General features: G+C 41.5%; 1 protein-coding gene across 1 annotated transcript in view; it reads left to right on the top strand.

Annotated features, from left to right (window-relative positions):
* slit3 (slit homolog 3 (Drosophila)) overlaps positions 1 to 16,065 on the top strand; it is a 241,586-nt gene that overhangs the window by 24,583 nt on the left and 200,938 nt on the right. Inside the window, exon 4 of the mRNA XM_041943676.1 lies at positions 2,884 to 2,955. Within this exon, the coding sequence (XP_041799610.1) occupies positions 2,884 to 2,955 (72 nt within the window). The remainder of the gene's footprint in view (positions 1 to 2,883; positions 2,956 to 16,065) is intronic.

Here is a 16,065-nt window from a genome sequence, read left to right as displayed (position 1 = left end):
ATCACACATCCAGTAGTCAAAGCGAGAGGCGATGGGCTGCTTTAGTGTCCAAAGGCTCTTTAATGTGGTGTGTCAGGAAGGGTCAGAGGTTCGGGGTGGGTGGGTGCATGGGGAACAGGAGGCAAATGCATTTTGTTCATCTATTTGAAAATATGTGTTCGTGCAATGATAAAGTATTTAGTTGCAGGTCAAGTATATTTATGTCATATTATGTACATCACATCGTGTACAGATGACACTTTGTATTTGACCTAAAATCGATCTAAGGAAAAAATGACACTCTGCTGTAGTGATGAAAATAATGAGGGTCCTGATTTACTTCAGTGATAGTGAAATGCTTTTTAACATGCTTTGTTGACAGGTTCTCTGATGTTCTGCCTGTCAGGGTGAAAGTTTAGGGGTGAGAGGTCGTGGTGCTGAGTCTGTGTGATTTATGGCGTCACAATGTGAAAAACATGGAGCTTATGGTGTAGTTATCTCCTTGGGCGAGGACATTCATGCATGTCAGCACATGAATTGTGAAGTCACGGGTATGGCTATTTTATAATTTAGAGATGCAGAGCTGGCTCTGAAATGGCAAAAAGTAATGATTATTTGATGTGCATTGCTGTATAAGCTTCTAATCCCTGGATGTCTTGCAAAAAGAATCAGGGATTTTTAAAGAAATGGGATTTTTTCTTTCATTTTCCTTACAAAAATACTACAAAGTTTTAGATTTTGAGGTACAGGCCCTGTGAGATTAGTTCTCTCTCATGTCCAAACCATTTCTGCTGGACTTCATTGAGATTCTGACTAACAGGGATAATTTTCCAAATTTTAAAATATAATGCCCATGGACTTGTGGTCTGGTAATATTTCAAAGGTTCCAAGTAGAATAAACTTGTCATTATTATTTCAAAACACACAAAGGATTCTTGTCCTAAAAACCATAACTGTTTGGTGAGCGAACATCTTAAAATGACTCATAACTGTAATAGTAGCCGATCGTGAGCTTTACTTTTGTACCAGCAGTTATTTTCTAGGAGCAGGGGTCAATTATTTCAAATGGCGGATATCTGTTGTTGGACTGGGGCTCTCTTTCCATTGGTACACACAGGAGTGAAAGTCAGGGTCTTATTATCATTATCACAGGGGTCAAAAGGTTGGAGTCTGTGTCTTCTCCAGAGCAGATTCTACTTTGTGACCTGTGACCCTCCACCGTCCTTTTCTTTTCTTTTTCCCCTCCACGCCTCGTTTCTCAGCCAAGCGCTTTGGTAGCTTGATAACACTTTCACTCCCTCTCGTCACACTGTCCTCATCTATCTCTGCTGCAGCCAACCCCACCCTCCTGCTGCACACACACACACATGCACACACACACACACACACACATTTTTCACCCTTACTCTATCTCCCACTTTACCCTCACTCACATGTCTACTCGTTGGTCAACACCAGCCTTGCACTCTCTCCATCTTCCTCTGCCTCTCATTCCTTTGCAAATAACTGCCATGTGTCCATTTCATGCCCAGTTCAACTTGTTTGAAGAAGGAATGGGATTTTACATGTGAGATATAGGAAGGGATTTGGCATGAGAAGCTGTTCTGTTGTTTTCTTTTCACATTTATCTGAAACAGTCCCATATCATGGGAAGAAATGACCCAGAAATGTTGGAACCTTTGAAATATGACCAAGATTACAAAACCACATAAAAGTGATCGAACGAAAATTATTAGACTGATGAACACTAGATCCAGAAGGTTGTAATTAAAAGTTGTCTTTAACATGTTTTTTGCAGTCATTTACTCTTACCTAGTAATTAATGAGTGCATAAAGAGATAAATACTCACGGGTGGATGCACACATAAGCATATATTGTCTATGTATTTGTTCTGGTATCCTTGGCTCGCACCACCTTTCTCCTGACTGGCCATTATTGTTTTTCTAATAGCCTGTTTAAAAATTACATGGTATCCAGTTTGAGCTAATGTTGATTTTTTTGTCACGTTTTTCACATTTCACATTTTTTAACACCTTTTGCATGTGTAGTAAATCAACACTTTTTGCATATAAAGTAGTTTTTTGGTCAGTGTGCAGGCATTTTTTAAATGATATGGGACTGTTTATGTTGGCTACACGCACCTGACAGTCTCATTTCCAGAGCGCCAAAAAACCTCTCACTTGTTTGTCATGACTAATATTAGTGAAGTAATGGAGGAGAGATAAGCTATCAGTTTTATTAATGAGCAAAATAGAATAAATTTAAATTCTTGGACAAAGCTATTGCATTTTGTGCGTTTTTGTCCTATCATATAAAGTACTCTACTGAGATTAAGTTTATTTTGGCCATTTGGATTTACTTGGCGCTCTTATATACCCCTAATTTTCCTCCCATAAAGTGACAAAACAGTTTAGATACTTACCAAAAATACAACAGTTGTGAATTACACTGAGAAAACAGTTTTTACTGAGAATTGAGGATCTTTACTGAAAACATCTCTCAGTGGAGATAACTGGAAGACGCCAGGAGCCCAAACTTGTTCCCCTTTTCACTCCCAGGTCAAAGCACATACAGAGACGATTGCAGTAACTTTCTTTAAAGAGCTTACAGCACGATAACCTGTAACCAACATACGCTCACAAAACACAACACGATAACCCGTAGGTCACAATCACAGGAAACCAGACAGACTTTCCCATGAGTTTGACCTTTGAACCATGAACCTGCTGACCTACAAGGCGATGCAGTCGCCCGCTTGGTGATAGTTCAGTCAACACAAAAGCATGAATCTGAGTGATGTATGAGTGTGGGTTTTTGCCCTTTCCTGTTCCCGCTGAGATGAGTTTTACAATTTAACTTTGGATGTGTTTCCTTTCCTTTACTCCTTCCTTTTCTCTCCACAGTCGTCTGAACAGAAACAAACTCCAGTTTCTCCCAGAGCTTCTCTTCCAGTCCAACCCCAAACTAGGACGGCTGTGAGTACACCTTTCTTGTTTTTCCATCTCTCCATCCAGTGATCCTACTTTCCTCAGCTCTCTCATCTGCCTCTGACTCTCCCGCTGCCCTTTTCTGTCTCTTTTGATGTGTTACGTGATCCATTTGAAAACACGGCCACGGCGCACTGTCAGAACTTTTATCCGGGTTGAGGGTTCAAGTCCCGCGCCAGGTGACACAGTGGCGCTCTGTGCTCCTGTTGAGAGGAGAAAAAGAGTGTGTGTGTCAGATGTGTGTGTGTGTGCATGATTTTAAGAGGTGAAAGTGTTCCTGGAGCGAATGTTTTGCTTGGACCTATGAGGAATTTTTATTCGGGAATATGGAGTTTTCCCAGAGTATTCAGAGTGTAAGAGCAGGTCATACTGATTCGGAGAAGCCTCCCACTTGCCCTCCTTCTTTCTCTTTTTCATCTCACATTCCCAGACATACTCTCTCTCTCTCTTTCTCTCTCTCTTTCAGTCCCATTGGTGCACCCACCCTGTCTCCTTTTCTCCCCCTGTGCTCCCTCCGTCTGCACTCCTTCTTTCCAGTCAGGTTTTCTATTTATCTTATCCTCAGAGAGTCTCTGTCAGCCTCGGTTGAAGGTTGAAACACCTTCTAAACTTTATAGCTATTTGTATTGGGCTGCCTTCAAGTAAAGCTAGAGGTAGACCTTGTCTGTGTGTGTGTGTACGTGTGTGTGTGTGTCTGTGTGTGTGTCTGTGTGTGTGTGTGTGGGTGTGCGTGTGTGTGTGTGTGTCTTCTGCATGCATGCATTTGATTGTATGTGACTACAGTTATTATTGCCTGCATTTTTGATCTTATACATCATGTATGCACACACTTACACATACGTGCACGTACGCTCTCTTCATATCTTTGTGTGTGTGTGCGTTGCAAGGTGTTGGGATAGGGAATACCAACACTGGGACATTAAACTTCTCACTTCTCTCACTCTGTTTTATAATGTTTCCATGAGGCAGAACGGCCTTGGAAGCTACTGTAACTGTACTTAGTTGAAAAAGTATATTCTATTGGTCTTTCCATTTTTTGACATTTTTTATGTTTTAGGTCTTTTAGTTGATCAAAAAGTGAATTAAAGCAGCAATCATTTAAAAGAATACACCACTGAATATTTGAGGGTCAGAAACGTCAGTGACTGCTGTATATTGAGTTGCATTATCAACTCCTCATACTTTAAAAACTGAAGCTTTGCAGGAAGTGACAGATTTAGTGGTTTATTGGTGGACCAGGATCGCTGGGAACATGCTAATCACTTGGGCTGGTGGTGGATAATTCTGCGGGAGTGTTTTGATGTGTTGTTTTGCTTTTGCCATCGAAATCCATTCTATGTCCAAGCTCACTGTCATTCACAGCCAACTTTCAAGCCTATCGAAAGAGACTCAAAAGATTGATTTCTTAAAGTGACAGCTCTTTGAGGAAATTTAGACTGAATGCTGACTCACAGTCTGCTTCGGTTGTATATCACCTCTTCTGTCTGCAGTATACCTATTTATTAGATAGATAGATCATTTCTGTCCAGAGAAAACCGTGTATCTGCATATTTTGCTATTTTTAGGTTCTCAGATAAACTGAAGGATGAAATGCTCTTTTTTTGGGGTTCAGGTAGTTCCTCTATGTCTTAGGTGAAAAGAAAACCTCTCCAATCGAATTGTCAAAAAATTGCATTGTTTTTCTGTTATCATGAAAAGTTGACATGTTGAAGTCCATCTCAAATGGACAGTTACAATACAATAAAACAGTCACAGTGCAATGTATTGAAAATCTAGAAGCGAAAGAGAAGAAACTCTGAACTGATCAAAACCATCAGTCATCACAATAAAAAAAGGCAAAAACAAAAAATACCCAAAACAAATAGAGTAAAAATAATGGTGGTTTATGGTGATAACAATAAATTAAGTTGGAGTTTCTGTAGCTCTTTCTCAATATGATCTCTTGTGTTGGCAGAAAAGCCGCAGAAAGATGAAATCTTCTCAGTGGGGTGTGCACTGTGAAACCTCTATTTAAAACGCTGGACAGGCAGATCGTGTGTTTCGTGTATTTGTGGTGATGCGTGATGTATTGCTGAAGACAGCAAAGTAGACTGTTATGGCTGAAAGCAAATTGTCATTTACGTCAACTGCGGCTTCCAGGATCACACACAGTCAAAACCCCTCATGTGAACGTCAGGGACACACACACACACACACACACACACACACATACAAACACATACCAACGCACATACTCCGTCATTCACACACACACGTTTAACACACTCGCACTGTGTTTACCTCTTATTTCCAATTCTTTCTCTTATTCTTCATGAGTGACAGTCTTATTTCCTCGACCGCCTGGCTTACTATTCTATAAAACCTCTAATTGGTCTCGATAGCTCTTATTTATCACTGGTCGAATATGGATCCCTGTAGAGCTCTCAGACAACTCAGTAAGAGAGTGGAAACGGTGAACATGTTCCAAACTTAACATTATAAATCTCATGTTCTTTATATCCCTACTTTGCCATCAGCACAATCTAAATTACAGTGTCTGGAGTTTCCTCCTGCTCCGTATTTTTTTCTCCTTTCCACTTTTCTCTTCCATTTTTCTCTGCTTTTAATCCTGTCAAGGCTTTGTTTTTCTGCAAATTAAGGAAGTGGCGGTAATGCAACAAGCAAGGTGTTTAGATAAGAGAGAGCATCCGAGTGAAAGACAGAAGAGGAAGAAATTGAGGTAGAATAAGAGCAAGGAAAGAGCAAAAGTAGGAGAGAGGGAGTCTGAAAGGGAGAATAACAGTAGGAATAAGAAGGAGGAGACAGGGAGGTTTGCTGGTGGCTTTCTGGTTTGGGTTCGTAACCTTCCTCTCTGTCAGACTCGGTTAGATATTAAATGATGGCAGTGTGATAGGAATTACCTCTTAACCCTCCTATTAAAGCCCTGTGGTCTGAGGTTTGGAGACGGGAGGAGAGGGAAGGAGCTGGACTAGCATTAAGGGAAAATAGGCATGGGTTGGAGGTTCTGCTCTTGAGGAGGGTGGGAGGCAAGGGCAAGAGGTATCAGGCTGGATAATAGTTTTTACCAGAGTCTTGGATACTGCCAAGCTGAACGAAGCGTAAGAATTGAAGAGGTTGGCTTTGTGTCTTATTGGAAAATGTTCTAATTGAGCAGTAAGTGCAGATGGTGAGTGTCTGACAAAGACAGATGGACGATAGGTATTGGGGAGGTCATGTGAAGGAGGGAGATGGACGGATGAAAGGATGCTGGTGAAGGATGAAGGGACCGGGTAGATGGATGGAGGAGTTGGAGTCTGTGACCCCGCTAGGTGCTTGGTAGGGGGGAGAGAAAACAAAGATAGGGATGGTGAGATAGATGGATTGTGGACTGGAGTCTGTGGGTTTCAGTGTGTGCAGTCTGTGGTTGTTTCCCCCCACAGTTTGCAGAGACTGTGGTCTCGCAGCACATGCACCCAGACACATCCTAACACACACACACACACACTAAGATCAAGCACTGAGTAGAATACATTTGCTAGAAAGGCAATGGGTATCTGGTTTGAAAAGCAACAATCATGATGGCTCGGGTGGAAAAATGCAAGCCGTTGGTTGGAGGACTTTTGTGCATCAGTGCACATCACAGTGAGTCAGGGAGGTTTACTTTGCTAAGTGACTTGATGGCTGTTAGTCTCCTGTCTAATAACACTGACCCAGACTGAGCTCCATCGTGTTATCTTCACTTTCTGCTCTGGTAGCTTGCGTGTGCATCTTTTATGTACGCATGCCTGTAACAGTGTGTGAGCATATGTTGCGTGCAGGACCTCCTGTATTTGAGCCAGCGCTGGTTTGCTTCCAGTGATACTCATGAAGCAGCATCATTCTGCCCCATTAAAGCAGCTCGGGTTACAGCTGATTGGTTTGCATGAGAGTGGAGGGATGCGGTGGAGACGAAAAATGAGAGCAACGTCAGACACGGGAGACATTTCCTGTTTTCCTTCATCAAGGGGCCTCATGCTGAGTATTACATAATGTAGGAGGTGATTCGTTTTCTTTTAAAAGGGCTGTCATGCTGTAAATACAGTCCATGCTTCAACCAACGTACTGAACTCAACAATTTATTTTTGGTGAAATGTTAAATGCAGCATGTAGGATAAAGTGGTCTGGATGAAATATCACTGTTTTAAGGTTAGATTTGGTTATATTTCCAGAGGGACGTGTTCGTAGCACACAATTCGTTCAAGGACCGTCGGAAATCCAGCTATAATTTGCTAATGGTAGCTAATGGTAGCAAACTGGACATTACTGAGTCCATTGGCTAACTTTCGGACTCTTCTGCAATGATGATACTTCTACACAATGTATTAGCATTTACCATTATCCCATAATGGCTACTACTATGCTACCGTTCAGCAAAAGTTGCAGTTGCTTTAATTAAATCACTGATTTCCATAAACAGTAAGGTAAGTAAGATATTCTACCAAAGAATTTCATTTATAAATCAGATTTATTGTATCTGCAATTAAAAAGCTAATGTAAACAATACAAAACTGACAAAAGGAGCTTTTTGCTAATTTTTACATAATAACCTAGCCAGTTTAGTTTGATAACATGCTCTAGTGGAGTAAATCTTGGAGGCTCCTGTGTTGTTTTTTAGTTTACAGCTTCTTCCTATTCTTCAACACTGCCACGGTCCCCTAGCGTCCTCAGAGCACCATATAAAATGCATCACAGCACAGATACCAGCAGCCAAACATTAAGCCTAAAAGGGTTTTTTGGAGGCTTAATGGAAAGAGAAGTAAGTTTCTGTCTAGAGGGAGGCTGGTGAAGGACTTATTTCAGTCAAAGTGTCCTTGAGAATGATGCTTTGCCCCTAAATGTACACCCACTGTGGGCCAGTGAGAATAACAGCATTAGATAGATAGATTAGGTGTCTTAAAGGCTAGGAAAAAAGAGATAGCTGGGGGGAAGTGAAGCTGGATGAAACTGGAGTACAAGAGGGATGTATGTGGAGGAAGGAAAATGACCAGCAAGTGTCTAATCGTTAACAAATCATCATCTGGAAAGTTGCCAGTCTAAATCTCTGCACTGATGAATGGACGGTAATGAGACATGCTCCTCAGCCCCATTGGGTTACCCCTTGAGCAAGGCACTTAACCTCCAAATGCTTCAGTGGAGCTCCCAGATGTGAAAGTGTGGACGTCACCCTCCCCGGTTACTGTAAATATAACTTTTACTGGTTAAGTCAGTGGAAAAGAGGCTGGACGGAGAGAGAGAGGAATGAGAGAGGGAGGGAAGGCTAAAGGGAGCTGGGGGTCATTTGAGATGTCTTTTCCTCCTAATTAAGTTAATGGAGAAAGACGAGGAGGTTGCCTTTAATCTTCACTAATTGTCCATTTAGAGGCGACTGCCATAGTTTACCTGCTGGAATGTTATGGTTAGTGTTACAGGAAGTGGGTGTACTCTGTGTGTCCAGTGATTGGCTGCGACAGACGGTGCCTCAGTGGCGATTGGTGGGAAGGGTCTGGACGGGTGAGGGGTGAACGTAAACTGCCGTGTGTGTCTCTTCTTTCTCATCATGGGCTGGTTCACTGATTTACTTTCTTTCCCATTTTCTCTTTTCTCATGTGGACTCTCTTTCTGTTACACACACCCACACGCAAACAGAACAAACAGCGTTGGTGTTTGCATTGCTGTCAGGAATTGTAAGATTGTTTTCTTGTCACTAGGCTCCAGGCCCTTTGTTTGGTTTTCACGCCACTGGGTGCTGGCGAGAAACAAATAAGTCACAAACACACACACACAGAAGCACACACAAGTACATTTCTCTCTCTCACGCCACCTCTCCCGCTGATTTAACACCACAGGCGCTGGATGCAGAATTGTGGGTCTGCGTGTGTGTGGGTCGATGTGTGTGTGTGTTGGTGCATGGCAGACTTTATACTAAACCACACACCCACGACAGAACTTCCTAATAATTAAACATGACTCAGAAGTACAAACCATGGTATGCAGCTGCACCACAAGGCTTGTAGGACCTGACACACAAGCTGCACCACAGGGCCCGTGCACAGCAATACACTATGTGTGCATTTCTATCAAGTTTATCAATCTTACTTACATTCAATTTTGCTTGGCGTAATTGCTAAAACAAGGGAAAACATGCCAGCTGGTTTACGGGCAACGGGTGTTCTGGCATGAAGCTGCACCAGGAGGCCCATAGACTCAAGGATGGAGCTGCACCACAGGACCCACACCAAGAGTCACTCGTATTCAGGGAAGGGAAGACTTTTACAGAGGGAACCTGACCAGAGCTCCTCCTCTAAAACAAGGCTGCTCTTAGCGGCTTGTGTGTGTTTGTATATGTGTGTGTGTGTGTGTTTCCCACAGCCCAGACGGCAGTGCGATTTTTGTCTCAAGACATATTTAGATAAATACACAGTGCAGAGATACCGAAAACCAAAAGAGAGAGAGACAGAGGGAGAGTGAGAGAGCAAATAATATCAAGATAATGTGCGAGATCTGGAAAAGTTTCATTCCAGAGGGTTCATACATTCTTTCGTTCTCTCCTTAAAATACTTTCTAACATTAAAGTAGAAAATATCTTGTTCATGTACAGTACATCTAATTAAACAGGTTACTGCTGGATTTCTGCAATAACCTGATTTTTACAACTTCATCCAAACAAGAATCCTGGTTTCCATAGTCCATAGGATTAAAGAAATGTGGTTTCCCCAGTGAGATGTCTTCTTTAGAAAGTCAATGTCTTGGCCCCCTATACACATAACTGGATCTGTAATTGGCTTTTTACATGTGTGGATGTGCAGAAAAGATCATTACACATGGGAGACTGGTATCTGTCACTCACATCCACACTTCCTGCTTCACTGATGTTCTTTTTACAGCAGGAACACATGAATCAAATTGGTTCTATTCCGAAGCTTCACTTATATTGAACATCCTGCTGTTAAAAAGACTTTGAACGCTGTCCAAGCTTAGTTTTGTGTGCATGTGTGTGTATTTATGTGTTTCATTGCTATTGTACAAATATTTGTGTGTATATTTAGTCTCAATTCTTTGCAAAGTTTGTGAATGAGATCACGTAAGTTAAGTTTGGTTCTCTGAAAGCAGTCAAGAGGCCAAAAAGTTATGAAGTTTGTGTGTGTGTATGAAGGCCTGTGTGTGTCCTCCTATGTGCACGTGTCAATAAAACAAGCTTCTTTGCAGGGTGAATTCAACAGCCCGGCAGTCTTAAAGTTCACGGCAGCAACACCTTTCCCTTTCAGCTGCCTACTGTAGCAGCTAGCCAGCTAGCTAGCTCGCCACAGGGTCAGAACCTATGAAATGTTCGTGGGAGGTTGGGGGCCTGTAGATATTTTTTGTTATGGCAAAGAATTTTTATATGCTTGCACTGAAATAGCACAGAGGCTGCATGTGGTAGTAATTTAACCTTGCAAGTAAAGGTGATCTGGATGGGGGAAGTAGCAACAGAGCTGCTAGTACACATAGTTGAAACTCACCAACTTTAGACCTGTTTACTCTAACAGGCTATGGGCATGTGTGAAGGCAAATACTGCATAACCAGGTATGTGTGCTTTATTTAGGTTGCATGTCTTAATGTGTGCAATTATGTTATGTACCGTATGCGTATTAATATACAGTATGTAGTGTGTGTTTGTGTGTATAGTCTGTGTGTGTGTGTTCTCAGACACAGTCTTTTATGCATGCTAAATGTATATACATAGTTTAGTAATTTGTGTCTCTGCTTGCGTCTGCATATTTGCTGATATGTTTGTATACGTTTTGCATTTGTTTGTACATGTCTACTTATATGCTTGTCCCTGGCTTTGCTTGTGTGTGTGTGTGTGTGTGTGTGTGTTTGTGTTTGTGTGTGTACATACATTTAAGAGAGGCAAACTTGATATGGGGCCAAACACACTCACACAGTGTTTGTTTAATCACAATTTAGGTTTACATGAGAACGCTAATCAAAACCAGCCTCGGCTCCCTGGAAAGCTGGGGGAGGAGGAGGTGGAGGAGAGGGAGAGAGGGATGGAAGAGAGAAGTGAGGGAGAGGAGGAGATGAACGGGGAGGCATAAGGGGAATGGGAACATGTGAGAAGGAAGAGAGGAGAGAAAAGAAGCCTGGGTGACAGGTGAGGACAGGAGAAGGAGGGAGAGGAAAAGAAAGAAAGAAATGAGAAATGGGACTTGAGGGGAGGCTGGAGGAGAAAATAGGGTTACAGATACTCTCTGTGAGTAGGAGCTTTAAGAGAATAGAAGCCTTTGTTGATTGTTGATTGTTTTTTTTCCTTCTTACAGGCCAGACTAATGATCTTTCTCTGATTTGAGATGCTTTATTTTCCCGAAAGGATGCTTTAAAACTGGCATCTGGCCTGCTTTTGTGTGTATTTGTGTGTGCTGATGAGTTTCAGTAGTAAAAGCTCAGTGGAGTCGTTTACACTCCATCACTGACTAAAGTCCAACCACAAAGCAAATGTAATGTCCCCTATAATTACGTTCATACATGTGTATAAGATGAAAGAAAAGACAGATTCTTTCCTCAACAAAGCTTTCAGTTTTATGTCACTGTTGCACTTTTTACAGTGAAACTCCAGACTGCATGTTTCAAACTATTTTTTTATAGTCTCCTGGCAGCACAATGAATTAGTGGGTAGAAAAAAGGCCTCGTAATGCAAAGGTCAAAGTGAAATTCAGCGATGATCACCACAGAGGAAAGAAAAATTGCAGCAATAGTCAAGCTACCTAAAATGTTCCTTTATTTTCCCCACAATCAGGGGTAAATTGTTAATTTTTTGTTGTAAGTCACCTTGTTTTTTAAAGTTATCACAGTTTGATTTAATTTCACGCTATTAATCATGTTGTAAGAACGTCTCATTTTTCAACTGGTAGCTATCAGATTTTAAAATAAATCTCCTCAACTCTGTAGCAGTTGGAAGCTGACCTATTAACAGTCTAACTGCTGCTGCAGAGTTACGGCGACGTCGTCTAAGGTGTCTGTCTTCAGTCTCCTCCTGAATTCTTGGAAACTGTGTTTCCAGGTTATTTACTGTGAAGTGACATGTAGGCGTGCAGTCAGAATAAATTCAAGCTGCAGCTCAGTGTGGGGTCACAAAAGTGCTGAAACCTCTCTGTGTGTCAAGTTGCATGTTGTACAGGACTCCCATATGGGCTAGTATTCCTTAATGCAGCTCTGTGCTAATGTGAAAGTCATGGGAAACTGCAAGAATGACCCACATGTCCTGAACAGCCAAGTATCCCCAGGAATTATGTCTATATTTGACAATTCTGCACCTCACAATTTACATGACTTTCATGCCAGAGATAGCTTGTCTACTCTTATGAATCATAATGCCAATAAAAGCAAGAATCTAAAAAATGTGACCATTTAATATAAAAATAAATGTCTTTGAGCATCATCTGGGGTTCAGGGTGCAGCATCATCCAATATTGACATTCTGATCTGGTGATGCAGTTTTCTGTTATTTGGGGTACTTTCTCTTGGATTAAGTGAATGGAAATCAATGGATGTGTGCATGTGCGTGAACTTGTACGTACAAATATTTTCACTTTGTGGGAGGTCTTCATAGCGACTGCTTTCATTGTTGACCATTATTATGGCTACAGAGTACATGGTTGGAACTGGCTAATGTCACACACATGCACACACATGGGCAGACACATGGAGGTGTCCAGAGAGTCATACTTTCTGTGTTTGGGCCGACAAGTGAAGGTGTGCGTGAATATGTGTGTGTCTGAAGTTCGACTTCTGATTGATGCTGTTTAAGTAAAGTCTGATTGTTACAAATGAACTCTGAAACTGTTGATATTGCTCTGGCGTAATCAGAGTCATGCACTGTCACGCACACACCGAATAACCCACAAACACTCTCTATATCTAACTGTCACACACGTGCATAACAGCAGAAGCAGTGCAGATATACATATCAACCCACGCACTGTGGAGACACACAAACAAACACTAACCGGTTCTGTCACTCTTTCCCTCCCTCATCTGTCTTGCTGTCACACAAACACATTCATGCAAAGGTCGGGTTCTTGCATATGTTACAGCTATTTCTTGACTGATTTAAGAAACAAGTAGCTGGAATATTTCCTTTTGTCTTTTCCAGATATCTCTTTTGGGGTGTGAATCCCCCCTGAAACACCTGAAACCAAAACTACATTTAAATCAATCTAAATAAACCAAGGATGATGAACCTCCTCTCAGGCATGAATGAATACATGAAAGGAACATCAGTATTTGCCCTGTAGCTGACTGTGAAATTTTCCTGTCCTGAGTAATTTGAACATCTTTTATTGCAGCTTTTATTGAGGATAAATGCTCAGTTCTTACCTAAAACACAAACCATTTTGGAAATAAATTCTTCCTGCAGTGAACTGCATAGTGTGACTGAATCAAAGTTTGTCTGTTTGTCATTACGTTACTATGGTGTAACATGCTGGCTATAAAGACCTGACTAACTAAGTCTAAAAGCTGGAAGCTTTTACATCATCCATGCACTGCAGATGAGTCAACAGCAAAAATAACAAACATGAGCTGCTACATGCAACATTTTAACATCAGTAAATCATGTCCACATTGGTGCTGAAATATTAGAATAAACACTGCACATAAAACAAGCCCACCACAAAGAAGATTGGCAGCATCAACACAGTCTCTAAACGGAATTTAACATTGTGTGCCTCCTTGTCCATGTGGCTGGAAATCTGCTGGATTTCTTTACAGTACAAATTCTAGAGGGGAGTGCTGCTGTTCTTCTAAAGCAAAGTAAATGAAGCTGATGTTTTCAAAGTTTCAGATTTCAGTGGAAGATAAAAGAGTGAGTTAAGGACATTTGATAAATCACTTCTAGCCAGATTATTCTTTTAAGAGAAAACCTTTGAGCAGAGGAGAATGTAAGCATTCAGACTAAAGTTAAATGTGGTCTTTACTTTAGAAAACATTGCCAATAATGCATTTCCATTGATGCAGGATGAGCAACAAAGACTGGGAAAGTTGTGGAATGCTCCAAAAACACCTGTTTGGATCATTCCACAGGTAAACAGGCTCATTGGTAACAGGTGATAGTATCATGATTGGGTATGAAAGGAGCATCCTTGAAAGGCTCAGTGATTCACAAGCAAGGATGGAGCGAGGTTCCACGTCTTGTGAACACATGCTTGCATGAAGGATATTACTGCATGGGCTCAGGAACACGTCTTAATGCCATTTTATTTATGCTTTCCACAGCCACAGTTTTTTGAATCAGGGTTGTAGATTGTAGCATAAAAGGCAGGAGGGATCACTGAATTGTTTGGTGTATGAAAAAGATGTGAATCTTTTTGTGAAAGCTATGGTGTTTGCAGCAACCACAGCCCAACCCAGCTGAGATTTTGGACCACCATGTTAAGTGAAGCACATTTAGGTGGTGTGCAACATATGTCAAAACACCCACGTCCATTGTTTTCTGTGTCGGCCGGCCCACTGGCGGTGTCTCGTCACGTGAACATTTCCCACTGAGCAGTTTAATCCCATTCGCTCCTGTGACTAGCACATTCCAGCTAAAGTGCCTTAACTACCTCTTTCTGTATTAAGTACTTGATCTGTCATCAATAGACGAGCATCTCTGTCATGCTGCCGATGTGTTGTGCTTTGACCGCCATCATCAAAACACACAAATAACAACAGAATGTCGAGACTTTGGGAATCTATGCCAAGGAGCGCTGAAACTTGGAATTCGTGTTGGTTTTTCTTTCAATTTGTCACCCTTTCATTCAATGTTTATAGTGAGTGCAAGAAAGAATAAAATGTATTTTGAGAGATCCTGAAAGTGATGCTGACAGTGATATACTGGTAATGATGTTTCTCATGAAAGACAAGAGTATCACACAGGGAGAAAATGACTGTAAATCACTTTAAAGGCCAACAAACCCACTTGTCTTGAAGCATTGTATGTAGATTCGGTGCAGACTTGGGAAAAACGAGGATTTACAGCATACAGGGTGTGTGATAGCGAGAGAGAGACGGGGAGACAGAGTTCGTAGCAGTTTGATGGTGGGACGAGGGGTGAGGAGAATGAAGATAGAGGAAATGAAAGACTCAGCAGAAGCAGAGCGAGAGAGAGAGAGAGTCAGCCACATGAATGGGGTGAGAGGAGCTTTAACCAGGCCTCCTCTAAATACAGAGCACCGCAAAGCCACTTTAAAACCTGTAGAGATATATTTATACATCACACACAAATGCACACAAACACACACAGAGACTTGAAAACACACCGACAGTATGTGCAGTTTTCCTGTTTCTTTTTACCTCTCTCTATCTCTCTCTGTCTTTAAAATAGAAACACGCAAACACACACACACACACACAGAGAAAACCCCAGTCAACCCCCAGTCAGTCTCCTCTGACTGGAGACCTTCTGATGTCATTATGTAACAGTTGGGGCTCCACCTGTTGAACTCAAACACCATGCTTTAAATAAAATTGTATTTGCACAAAAACAAACTAGAAAGTGTTGTTTCAGGTACAAAACAAATGTCACAACTGGAGCTCAGTGTCTTAAGCTCAGCGATGCTGCATGTGAAGGGAGTTGAGTCTGTACCTACCCAAACTGCAGTGGAAAAATGAATGAAAAGATAACTGAGTGGGAGCAAGTGGGAGACAGTTATTTTGAGGTTGAGAAAGATAATTAAAGATCCAAAAAAGCCATGACAGTTTGTGTATGTTGTTCAAATCAAGTTCCAAACACGGGGGTTTATCTTGTTTGGGTTGAGAGTTCTTCTCACGGCTGGAAATGTGTGCAGACGTCACTGTGCGTGTTGTGAGACAGACATAGCGTTAGCTTTTGTGTTTGTGCTCGTGTGAACTAAACAAGCAAAACAGGAATGTGCATTTTTGTCTTTAAACAAAGAAATATGGAAAAAAAAACTCTATTCTCTGCCTCTTTTCCCTCTCTTTTTCTCTTATCTCTACTACTTTTTTCCTCATGTGAGTGTGTGTGCATATATTTGTGGTGTTTATTGGGTAGGAGCGTCTGCTTTTGCACTCTGAGCTGACTGAGTTTATGTATGGGCATGCCTTGAGTGAGTATGTGTCAG

Source organism: Chelmon rostratus, chromosome 9 (assembly GCF_017976325.1).
Source record: "Chelmon rostratus isolate fCheRos1 chromosome 9, fCheRos1.pri, whole genome shotgun sequence".
Classification (NCBI taxonomy): domain Eukaryota; kingdom Metazoa; phylum Chordata; class Actinopteri; order Chaetodontiformes; family Chaetodontidae; genus Chelmon; species Chelmon rostratus.
This window is presented reverse-complemented; position numbering and strand designations above follow the sequence as displayed.